Raw genomic sequence first — 12,730 nt, 5'->3', positions numbered from 1 at the left:
ATTAAAATAAGAATGTCGCATTACACTTTAAAAAGCTGCTTTATGACTGTGATCTTTTACTCTGCAATATGTCATCACTCAACAACCGCCATCTATTAACAGTCATCTCACACCGAAACCACAACCAATGATAACACGCTGTGTAGAATACATCATAAACTTCAAATTAACTCCAGTATGCCAATGAGCTAAATTACACTGGTGGGGGGGGGGGGGTTTGAATAATGGCTCATTAGTAGCGGTGTCAATCTGCTAAGGACGTGAAGCCCTCGAGCCCTAGCACTGACGGACAACACCGGGCCGTGGCGAGAATCATGACGGTGAATTGCCCAGGTTTAGCTGAATAATATAGGCTACTAACTGGCTCATTCTGTTTTGATTTCCCATATATACACACTTCCTCCTCCCGGCACGCCGCTCGCTGCACTTCTTTGCCTCTGCTCACAGTAGCAAATTGGCAGAGCTGCCATGCAGTTTCACAGGAGCGCTGCCGAGGCTTTTGTGCTTAATGAATTGCAGAACGTGTTTGCGATCCTTGCGGGCAAAGATCCACCACCGAGTCTCACTAAGCCTCCTTGATTTGTCTTGTTATATTCAGGTTAAACATTTTATTGCCTGGGTCCCCCTCCCCACCCACCCACCCACCTCCACGGCTGACTTCATTGAAGTATGTTATTTCTGGACCTTCATTTGCTTACGTACGCCTTTGAGGGGTGCACGCGGCAAGTGTTAAACCTCTTTATATAAGCGATATCCCTTCACGAACACCCGCTGAATTTTTCTGGGCATAATGAAAGGTTCAAATCAAAGCTTTTGTGGGTTGTTGGGTAATACGTTTTACCTACATTACTTAGCTCCTTCACTCCAGTCTCCACTTTTCCTTGCGAAGCTACTGATAATTTGTTTAGCTACAGGCGATAGCACCACTATTCAACATAATTTTCTTGTCTTGCATTGGTTTTTTACATAATTCTATTTGGATACTGCCAACAGCACTGTTATTTTAAACAACTTATCCAGGTCAGGATTTTTCAGAGGTCCGCATAGAATTTTTTATCTTTTTTTTCCCTCCCTGACGGTATTCTCAATGTGTGAATACTGAACGGTATGGTAAAGACCTGGGACCTGCAGATATAGTACCCCACTCGTGAAATTGCATCTTCTGCACTGGGGATGCCTATTGCATAGATATCATGATTAATGTTAAGCCTCCTGTTATTTTTATGTAGGTGACAGGTTTAACAGTGAAATGGTACAGCATGTGACATTAAAAATAATTAATCTATGAAAATGGCTGAAGGTTTTGCTTAGATACTTCTTGAAATTGAGGTTTATCGCTTCTGACTAAGACTTCATAACAGCTACACAACACAGTCAGCAACTATCAATTTACTTAACCAGTGAGGTATTACCTTGTTGGCTACTACTACTACTACTACTACTACTACTTTTGGCTGCTCCCGTTAGGGGTCGCCACAGCGGATCATCCATTTCCATCTCTTCCTGTCCTCTGCATCTTCCTCGGTCACACCAGCCACCTGCATGTCCTCCCTCACCACATCCATAAACCTCCTCTTTGGTCTTCCTCTTCTCCTCTTCCCTGGCAGCTCCATATTCAGCATCCTTCTCCCAATATACCCAGCATCTCTCCTACCCACATGTCTCCAAACCATCCAACCTGAGCTGTCCCTCTAATATACTCGTTCCTAATCCTGACCTTCTTCATCACTCCCAATGAAAATCTTATCATCTTCATCTCTGCCACCTCCAGCTCCTCCTCCTGTCTTTTCATCAGTGCCACTGTCTCCAAACCATACAACATAGCTGGTCTCACAACCATCTTGTAAACCTTCCCTTTAACTCTTGCTGGTACCCTTGTCACAAATCCCTCCTGACACTCTTCTCCACCCACTCCACCCTGCCTGCACTCTCTTCTTCACCTCCCTTCTACACTCCCCGTTACTTTGGACAGTTGATCCCAAGTATTTAAACTCATAAGGTATTTCCTTGTTGGCATGGTGCACAAAGGCTTGCAGGGTGAATCTTCAGATTTGCTGTACCCAAACTCGTTGAAGTTTGGGAACTCAATCATTTGTGGCAAAAGGTATGGGGTAATGTGATATTATTCTGGCCAAAAGTATTACCAAAAAGCCCCACTGATCAATATTGTCCATGAATTAGTTTCTATAGAAGCCATGTTAGTGAAATACAGGTGTAGTTTAGGTATCTACAGCTACGATCAAACAAATCTTATACCTGGTATTATTTAAATTGGATAATATTGATTTTAATTACTGTCCGATCACAAAGTCCAGGCTTATGTAGAAATACTATACTCTTTTAACTGAATCAGTAGCCCTCGATTTCCAAAAGCTTTTCTCATCTGGGTTATCTGCCAAGGATGAGAGTGGTGCGACGGCAAAAAAAATCTTAGTGTTTTGCCAATGGCACGAACTTTAGGTCGAGGTATTAACTGCACCCTAAATCGGGTGATAATCTGCTGGCCTTAAAATAAAATTCATTCTTTTTTACAACCTCAGTCTTATATCTGTAGTTTTTGCCATGGTGCGTGTAGGTTATGACATCGTCTTATTCACTGGTGCCAATCTGAACAGCTTTACAGTGGTGCGTTATGGGGCAATGTGCCACGAGGGTCCGATATGGTTCAGCAAGACTAATTCACCCCAGTTATCTAACCACGCATTAGTAAGTGAAAATCAAAGTGCAAGTTAAAGGTTGTTACCTGAAATATCCAGAATTATAAATGGTATATCACAATGTTAAGTCCCTGGTTAAACTTGCACATAGTGGGGGGCGTCCGGGTAGCGTAGCGACCTATTCCGTTACCTACCACCACGGTGATCACCGGTTCAAATCCCCGTGTTACCTCCAGCTTGGTCGGGCATACCTACAGACAATTGGCCGTGTCTGCAGGTGGGAAGCTGGATGTGGGTATGTGTCCTGGTCGCTGCACTAGCACCTCCTCTGGTCGGTCGGGTAGCCTGCTCAGGGGGGAGGGGGGACTGGGGGGGGGGGGAGGGGGGACTGGGGGGGGGGGGTAGCGTGATCCTCCCACACGCTACATACCCCTGGCGAAGCTCCTCACTGTCAGGTGAAAAGAAGCGGCTGGCAACTCTACATGTATGGGAGGAGGCATGTGGTAGCCTGCAGCCCTCCCCGGATCAGCAGTGGGGGTGGAGCAGCAACCGGGACGGCTTGGAAGTGTGAGGTAATTGGACGGATACAATTGGGGAGAGAAGAAAAAAAAAAAAAAGGGGGGGGGATTAAAAAAAAAGTCTGGCTGAGATACCCGTTTTGGTTTTTTTGCCCCCTTTTTCTCCCTAGTTGTTTCCGGCCAATTACCCCACTTTTCCGAGCCATCCCGGTTGCTGCCCCACCCTCTCTGCTGATCCGGGGAGGGCTGCAGATTACCTCCCATACGTGTGGAGTCACCAGCTGCTTCTTTTCACCTGACAGTGAGGAGTTTCGCCAGGGGGACGTAGCGCATGGGAGGATCACGCTACTCCCCCCAGTTCCCCCTCCTCCCCGAACGGGCGCCCCAAATGACCAGAGGAGGCACTAGTGCAGCAACCAGGACACACCCGCAGACATGGCCAATTGTGTCTGTAGGGACGCCCGACCAAGCCAGAGGTAACACGGGGATTCGAACCGGCGGTCCCCGTGTTGGTAGGCAATGGAATAGATTGCTACGCTACCCGGATGCCCCAAACCCTTTTTTTTGTTTCTTCGTCACTGTGGTTGTTGGATGGACAGGTTTAAGAGTCAAGTTCAGTTGTCCCCATGAGATCCCATTGTAAAGCTGAGTCTAGCTGTGGTCCCGTGTCCAAAATGTCCAAAATGAAGCTAATGAGTAAAATATAATATACACAATGGCAGAAACTATGAAAATAAGATGTAGGTTGTAAAAAACAAAAAAGTATTTTCATTCAATACTGTACATGGATAGATGGACAGGTGACAAGACAGGTGAGAGTGCCTTCAATCTTGTAACGCGCTTTATTTATTTATTTAAATTACTGTAAACTGAACACGACTGCACTGCAATCTGATATTCACATTGCAAGAATACTGTGTCTAAAGCTGAAACATACGTTAAAACTCCATCTACTGAGTGCGCCATGTCGCCTTCTGAGTTCTTACATTTAGATTCTACGTGTGTACTTGAATCCTGGTTTCACGTGAATGCTCGTCAGCGTGGACAAACCGCTGCCAACGAGTCCGGAGTGACATTTTAATAGAACGGGAGCTTTTGAGGACAGTTACAATACGAGCGAGACGCATCGATCTCCCACAACGGGTCGCCCTCAGAGAAAACCGAACGGCGCCGGACACGTCAGACCCTCGCCAGCCACCGCCGGCGTGGCTGACAGCTGGTATTTGTCAGACATGTTCGTCAACATACCCTTTTAAACCCGACACTCGCGACGCTCTCGAGCAGGGCCAGCGACTGCGTTACAGGCGAAACAAAAGCAGCAGTGCTCCCCTTCCCTTACCTGCCAATCTCTGACAGGTGCTTGACACCGACTACTCTCCTCTTTGGGAAACAGCGGAAAGATGACAAGGGCGTTCTTTTGTCGTGTGAAATTGAGCTCTCCGCTTGTTCTTGACAGGTGAGAGTCTTACGGAACAGTCGAGGTATGGAAATCAGGTCGGTTGTCAGCGGAGGAGGCAGCGGGTGGCGGCGGTATGGAAGATGGGGGGGGGGGGGGGTGGCATTGTTTCTGACAGTTAAAGGTCGGTCTGCACCGTAGCCATACCTTGCTGCATGAGCGAACCCACGCCGAACCAGAAGCTGTTGAGGAGGGTGAAGTTGTTTTCCACCACGTCTGACCCGGGGTTACAAGGATGGGCATCGTACCATTCGTACGGACTGAACCTGGTGAAGAAGAGAGACATCACAGGTCTATTTTAAATCACTGACAGATATGGAATAAAACCACGTCCTCCAAAAAGGCCACAGAGCAAAGCCATTATAAGCAAACCAGCCGTCTCTACATCGTATGTCCTCCTGTTAGTCCCCCCCCCCCCCCAGTTGTATGTGGCCAATTACCCCACTCTGTTCCGAGCCGTCCCGGTCGCTGTTCCACCCCCTCTGCTGATCCAGGGAGGGCTGCAGACTACCACATGCCTCCTCCCATACATGTGGAGTCACCAGCCGCTTCTTTTCGCCTGACAGTGAGGAGTTCCACCAGGGGGACGTAGTGCATGGGAGGATCACGCTATTCCCCCCAGTCCCCCGACCGGCCAGAGGAGGCGCTATTGCAGCGACCAGAACACATGCCCGCATTCGGCTTCCCACCCACAGACACGGTCAATTGTGTCTCGAGGGATGCCTGACCAAGCTGGAGGTAACACGGGGATTCGAACCAGCGTTCCCCGTGTTGGTAGGCAATGGAATAGACCACTACGCTACCCAGACACCCCCATGTTAAGGGTTTTTATTCAGTGTACGTCAAAAGGGGTTTAAGCCAACTCATGAGTGAGCGTGAAAACAACTTGATGAAAAAATTTCTGGCACAGGATACAAATCTCCTATACACCAGACTCAACAAATCCAAACAAACAACCATACAAAAGAGAACCACAATATAGTTATTAAAATCGCATTAATCTCACAAATAATCACAAATCACATAAATATAATCAGTCACACAATACTCACAATAACCACAACTCAGCTTGATCATTGCATAAAAAGTCCTTCGTTGACCAAAACTTATATTATTTTTTACATTATTTATATTATTTTTAATCAATTAAATTTGAACCTAATGCCCTCTCTACCTTTTCATACCTCACCAGAAGTTTCTAACGCTCTTTGTTGTTACATGTGGTCAACCTGGCATGAAAACGCCACTTCTTAGAGGGTACATATCAAAACGCCATGTGAGAACGAGAAGCGACGTCTGTTGGTAAAAGTCAAGTAAAGCCTACAAGGCACGTGTTCTTATTCCCTATCTGTTCCAGTTTGTACGACAATCACCTGGACTGCCACATGCCACACATCTTAAATATGCATTTTTCTACTATAACACACACACACACCACACACAGTGTGTGGTGTGTGTGTGTTTTTTGGACAAATAGTATTAATTGTCAGTTCTTCCTTTTGAAATTGGCTGTGTGATGGCCTGGCAGCCTGTCCAGGGTGTCTCCCCGCCTGCCGCCCAATGACCGCTGGGATAGGCTCCAGCATCCCTGCGACCCTGAGAGCAGGATAAGCGGTTGGATAATGGATGGATGGATGGATGGGTATTTACAGTTATTCTGGGGGTTTTGGTGAGTTGGATCACAACTAGAACGTGAGTCTTGGTAGCATCTCCCTGAAACGAGACATAATATCTATTTTTTAGCTGACAGGTGGTTACTGCGGAGTTGGAGTAAGAGGAGAAATATCTTATTTTCTCTTAAAACTCCCACTCGGTCTATGTAAATGAAATCCCACACCGCGGTAATGTGCTATTTAGCGGGGACAATTCTTAGCTCCATAACGTCAACATGGGATAAGCAGTGACATCCACTTGGATATCCTAAATTATTCAAACTTCTGAAATTCAAGAGATATAGTGTAATTCAATGTAATTACACACTGCAGATTTATTTTTCTGTCAGCAGAATGTTTTAATCACACACTCCATCACTGAACTGGTTTCATAATGAAGGCTGGAACCATTCCATAATTTAGTTTGACACTGCCAGTTATCTGTAGATCATACATTACCCATAAGAGAGCCTAACCGAGGAAGAAGAAGCCTGGTTCAGCTACACTGACTCGCAGGTTTTTTTGCCCTTCATAATGGCTGAAAAATGTCCACAGTGACTGACAAACTGTCAAACCGGCTATACTTCTTACATATTCTGTTCAACGTTTACAAACGTTTTGCCCCTCCTCTGCAACAGTACACCCATCTGCTGGCCAGCGGCCACTCTTTCAAGGACGAGGATGTGCACATCTTTGAGAGGGGGGAACGCCGGTTTGAACGGGGAGTCAAATGCCCCTTTTCCACTACATGGTACCGGCTCAACTCGACTCGACTCGCTTCTGTGTCGTTTTCCATTACCGTAACAGTACCCCCTCAGCGTAGCTGGTCGTCATAGCGACACCTGGTTAAACCGCTATGATATCATCTTCAACACAAAACAAACAAGAACAATGGCGGACGTCGAGGAGATGCTGTACTTAATCCTCGGTGTGTGGCTGTTTGCCACAGCAAGAAGAAAACATTTGTTCTAGAAGATAACTCCGCTTCGACTGCTTCGGTATCTAAAAATGCCGGGTGATATCCCATGCGCGCATTGATGATGCAGTGACGCGTTTCTCTGACCAATCAGAGGTCTGCATTGATTTTGGTACCCACTCCAGTTTTTTTGGAACCTCGACAAAGGCGGTACCAGAAAAGTGGTAACAGTTACCAAAATGCCGGTACTTTCCAGGAATGGAAAAGGTAAAAAGGGCGAGTCGAGTCGAGTTGAGCCGGTACCATGTTATGGAAAACGGGCAAAAGAGGCCATCTATGTGAAGAGGGAACTACCATCCCTGAACCCGGGGGTGAGGGTGGGGGGGTGGGGGTTAAGAGTACAGTTGCCACCATCTTACAATGCTGTGATTGCAAACGTCTCGATGCATGCTCAATAATCCAGGTAAGGAAATCAAAGAAGGTTGAATCAGTTCATCTGGAACTACTCACGATCTGGTACTGTTCACCTCTGTGAATAGGACACATGGCCACTGTAACTCTAGTTAATGGTCACACCCATATTTGCATATGAAACTGGTGGTTGGTTTGGGTCGTCACGCAGCTGCTGTTTATAAGGGTGGAGATACCTGCAATCAGCTGAGACTGAAGAGGTCACTTAGATGATGATGAACTGTAACATTGTATCCAGGTGAACTGTAACATTGTATCCAAGTGAACTGATTCAACCTTCTCTGATGTGATTTCAAACATTCCCGATTCCTCTGTGAACACACGGCCATCTGAACTGACTGCAGGTATCTCCACCCTTATAAACAATACAGTGGCCTAACGACTGAAACCAATGATCAGTTTCATATGCAAATTGCCGTGACAATTAACTAGTGTCCTGAACTGATTCAACTTCCTGTGATTTTCTTACCTGGATTATTGAGCATGCATAAAGACATGTATGTCTATTGTAACTCTAGTTAATGGTCGAGGTAATCTGCATATGAAACTGGTGGTTGGTTTCGGTCGTTATGTCACTGTATTGTTTATAAGGGTGGGGATACCTGCAGTCAGGTGAGACTGAAGAGGTCACTTAGATGATGATGAAATGTATCCGTCAGTAAACGCTGTGTCCAGATGAACTGATTGAACTTTCTTTGGTCATGGAGTGAAATTTAATATACTGTACTGAGATAAGTACAGATACTTAAAAAATGTAATGAAGTACAGTCACGAAGCCTTTGTACTTCATTACCCTCCATCATTGTTTTCTTGCAGGCTGACCCCTCTTACTGGATCTGCCAGATGAGATCAGGGTAATCTGTGCCTGAAGCTGAAACACAATGACTTCATAACGGGTGCGACGACCAACAGGCCTAAATTGGACACGGAGCTTGACATCATCAGTCAGTTCTGTACCAGCTGTGGAAATGTGACACATAACCAGCCTCTAAAAAACAAACCTGGATCGAGACCGGGGAGTCCCCAAAAACAAACAAACGTTTGCTCTCCAGCAAACAGGAGATTGACATCCTATTCCTTTGAGCTTTTTAAGCCGTCAGTCCCGCTTTGCTTGCCACACAGAAAGAAAACAGTTACAAATCACCAAATGTAAGTAAAAAGTGCCTCTCACTCGACTCGACTCGCTTTACTTTTTGGGATTTCGTTTTCCACTGCAGATACTAGTATCCCCTCACTGCAAAGCCCTGCTGGTCAGTTGTATTGACTAGTTTTTTATTATTATTATTATTATTATTTTTAATATTTAAATAAATATACATATATCTATATTTTATTTATTTATTTATTTATTTATAGTGGTATTTTCATGTCACCTTTCAGTATCGGCTCAGCTCACTTGGAACCTCAACGGAGGAGGTACCAAAAAACGTACCTGGTACCAGGTACGATCCCTAACTTTTGCCCAATGGAAAACCAAAAAAAGCGAGTAGAGTAGAGTAGAGTAGAGTCGAGTTGAGCCGGTACCGTGCAGTGGAAAAGGGGTGTTAGATGAGTAATGAAACATTTCTCTCAATAAACGTTGTGTCCAGATGAACTGATTCAACTTCCTGTTTGTGCCTTCATAACATACAAAGATGCCAGAGAGGTCTGAGACCATGTTCACGCTGATGAGCCCCCCGTTTACTCTACTGCCTTCTCTTTAAACATGTCTTTAACACCCACGTTATTTAAGCTGTTTTACTTTAATGTGAAGTTGTGAAAATTGCCTCACACTATCGTTTGAAAGAACAAGTTTCGGCAGCAAAGTTTATGAGGATAACGCAGTAAGAAATCAGATCTATGAATGTGTTTATTTCCCATTGTACTGTGTGTTTATACAAGATTTTTTCGCTGGTTCTTGCTCACATAGAAAATTAAGATAAGATACAACGCAGCTGCATATTTTCCATTTATGCAAGTCCGCTGTAAGCTTTGCATAACCACAACATATTTGTTTCACACTGAATGCTGAAATGCACTATGCTCAACTCTGTGCAGCTGATTTATTCTTTCATTCGTTATACACACTTTATCCAACACACACACACACACACACACACACACACACACACACACACACACACACACACAATAACTCCATATCGTGGGCCGTTTAGCGTCTCCAATTCACCTGACATGAATGTCTTTAGGGCGTCTGGGTAGCATAGTACTCTATTCTGTTGCCTACCAACACGGGGATCGCTGGTTCGAATCCCTGTGTTACCTCTGGCTTGGCCGGGCGGCCCTACAGACACAATTGGCCGTATCTGCGGGCGGGAAGCCGGATGTGGGTATGTGTCCTGGTCGCTGCACTAGCGCCTCCTCTGGTTGGTCGGGGTGTCTGTTCGGGGAGGAGGGGGAACTGGGGGGAATAGCGTGATCCTCCCACGCGCTACGTCCCCCTGGTCAAACTCCTCACTGTCAGGTGAAACAAGTTGCTGGTGACTCCACATGTATCGGTGGAGGCATGTGGTAGTCTGCAGCACCTCCCCAGAACGGCAGAGGGGGTGGAGCAGCGACCAGAATGGCTCGGAAGAGTGGGGTAATTGGCCAAATACAATTGGGGAGAAAAAAATGAATGTCTTTGGACTGTGAGAGAAAACCGGGGTACCAGAGGAAAACCAACACATACATTGGAGGAACATACAAACTCCACACAGAAAGACTGGGTTTAGATCCTGGGGCCCATTCTGCTTTGAGGTAATAGTGTTAACCACAAAGCCACTACATGCTTAACAACACTAAAATCTGCTTGTGGCGAGCACAGACCGCACACGATTATGATGAACGATTTTTTTTAACAGCTTGTCATTTGTACATAATAGATTGCACCAAAGCATTACGGGAGCTTTTGCTCTTGTATTACTAATTCTACATAAATGATACCGCCTCTAATTTAACCTGCCAGTGAAGTCATTACTGTATGTGAAATCATTAATCACAACTCTTAATCAGATACATAATGGCAATGCAATATACGTGAGGGGCAAAAATTCATCCCTCACAGTCAGATATCAGATATCTGGTTGGAACCTAATTGGACGACAGAGATTGACGATACGTTCACAAACAGTGACTTTAAGTGTACTGTGAGTCTGGCTATATACTATATGTATATATTAATTCATTCATCATCAGCTGCTACTCCGGGGTCGGTTCGCGGTGGCAGCAAGTTAAGTAGGGCCCTCCAGACGTCCCTCTCCCCAGCAACGCCCTCCAGCTCATCCTGGAGGATCCCAAGGCGTTCCCAGGCCAGAATAGACATGTAGTCCCTCTAGCGAGTTCTGGGTCTACCCCGGGGGTCTCCTCCCAGTTGGCCGTGCCCGGTAAACCTCCAAAGGAAGGCGCCCAGGAGGCATCCTGATCAGATGCCCGAACCACCTCAACTGGCTCCTTTCGACGCGAAGGAGCAGCGGCTCTACTCCGAGCTCCCCCCGGATGTCCGAGCTCCTCACCCTATCTCTAAGGCTGAGCCCAGACACCCTACGGAGGAAACTCATTTCAGCCGCTTGTATCCACCATCTCACCCTTTTGGCCACTACCCAAAGCTCGTGACCATAGGCGAGGGTTGGAACGAAGATTGGCTGGTAAATTGAGAGCTTTGCTTTCCGGCTCAACTCCCTCTTCACCACAACGGTCCGGTACAACGTCGACATTACTGCAAATGCTGCACCAATCCACCCGTCAATCTCCCGCTCCATCCCGGCCATTTCACACTCAGCTCCAAATCGCCTCAGTGCGTGCTGGAGGTCGCGTTCTGAGCCAACAAAACCACATCATCTGCAAAGAGCACATGATGTGTGTATATATAGGTGTGTGTGTGTGTGTGTATAATATATACTAACTATATACTATATGTATATACACACCATATGTGAATAGATGGGCTACACTAAGGACGGCTCTCTAGTAAATAGAGCAGGTTTAGATACTAAAAGCTGATGAAGGTGATGATCTTGAATCAGATTCTCCTGTCTGCTCCACTGACACCAAGCATTCAATTCACTTATGAGTAACAGGCCCAAGTTCACAGCTTGTCTGGGAATCACAACAGGAAATGTATATTTTTAGGCCTTCTAAGAGCCCGTATCCTCAATCGTTCAAACGGTTATTAGCAAACAGATAAACAATTAGATAAATTAATGAGCATAGCTGACGGGTTGTTTAATTTAAAGCTGTACTGAGAAAATAAAAGCCCGGTCTTTGGCAGACGCCTGAAGCCCGAAAAAACCCCCCCCAAAACTGGACTACGTGTTGCTTTTTGGGGAAATAGGGATAAACCTTCATCATTCCATACTGAATAGAGTGGAAAGTTCCTCCCACATCTAAATATATCTAAATGTGGAAGGAACTTTCCACTGTATACGCTATACTACTTATATACTATAGTATATAAGTCATCCATTAATGTGTAGTTCTTGTCGTGTTTCTATCTTTGAAATGCTTTGAGCATGCATTCCCTGGGTTCTATATTGAAGCGACTGGAGGGGAAAAGATTTATGCTGTTGTAATAATTTTTACAAGTCCTTCCTGGTTTAAAGGATTCATAATGTGAGAAAATGCTGGACTGCAGTTTTAACCCCCCCCCTTTAAATGCCGAATTATAATTCATTTTCCTTTTCGAAGACCTGCAAACACTATAATAGGTATTCACATATCAATCATCTTAAGCCGTGGAGTAAAAAAGGTCTCCAGTCAAATAAATCGAGAAAAAAAGTTCTTCTGTGGACCTCGAGCGACACAACCGTTACCAGGTTTTAACTTGTGTCCTCGAGCTGGTATCACTTTTCAACGTCAGTCCCACACCCCAGTCCAGCATCTGAACTGATCTACTTGGGCTACAATAAGCATTAGTCCCCTGCAGACTACTTTAGACCTCTGGTATGGTGCACAGTTTGGCATGCAGCTTTTCAGCTGTCTATGCTTGGCTCCCCCAAAAAATGAAAAATAATGAAAAATAAGAAAATGATACAAGTTCATGTCATTTTACACTTGCTCAACGGCACTCTGCAATATCCGGT

General features: G+C 45.5%; 1 protein-coding gene across 1 annotated transcript in view; it reads right to left on the bottom strand.

The window, feature by feature from the left end:
- Window positions 1-12,730, bottom strand: part of grik3 (glutamate ionotropic receptor kainate type subunit 3) — a 255,415-nt gene that overhangs the window by 18,779 nt on the left and 223,906 nt on the right. Inside the window, exon 13 of the mRNA XM_056286082.1 lies at window positions 4,779-4,897. Within this exon, the coding sequence (XP_056142057.1) occupies window positions 4,779-4,897 (119 nt within the window). The remainder of the gene's footprint in view (window positions 1-4,778; window positions 4,898-12,730) is intronic.

This window comes from Lampris incognitus, chromosome 9, assembly GCF_029633865.1.
Source record: "Lampris incognitus isolate fLamInc1 chromosome 9, fLamInc1.hap2, whole genome shotgun sequence".
Classification (NCBI taxonomy): Eukaryota; Metazoa; Chordata; class Actinopteri; order Lampriformes; family Lampridae; genus Lampris; species Lampris incognitus.
Note: the sequence above shows the minus strand (reverse complement) of the source record. Positions and strands in the feature narration are given on the sequence as shown.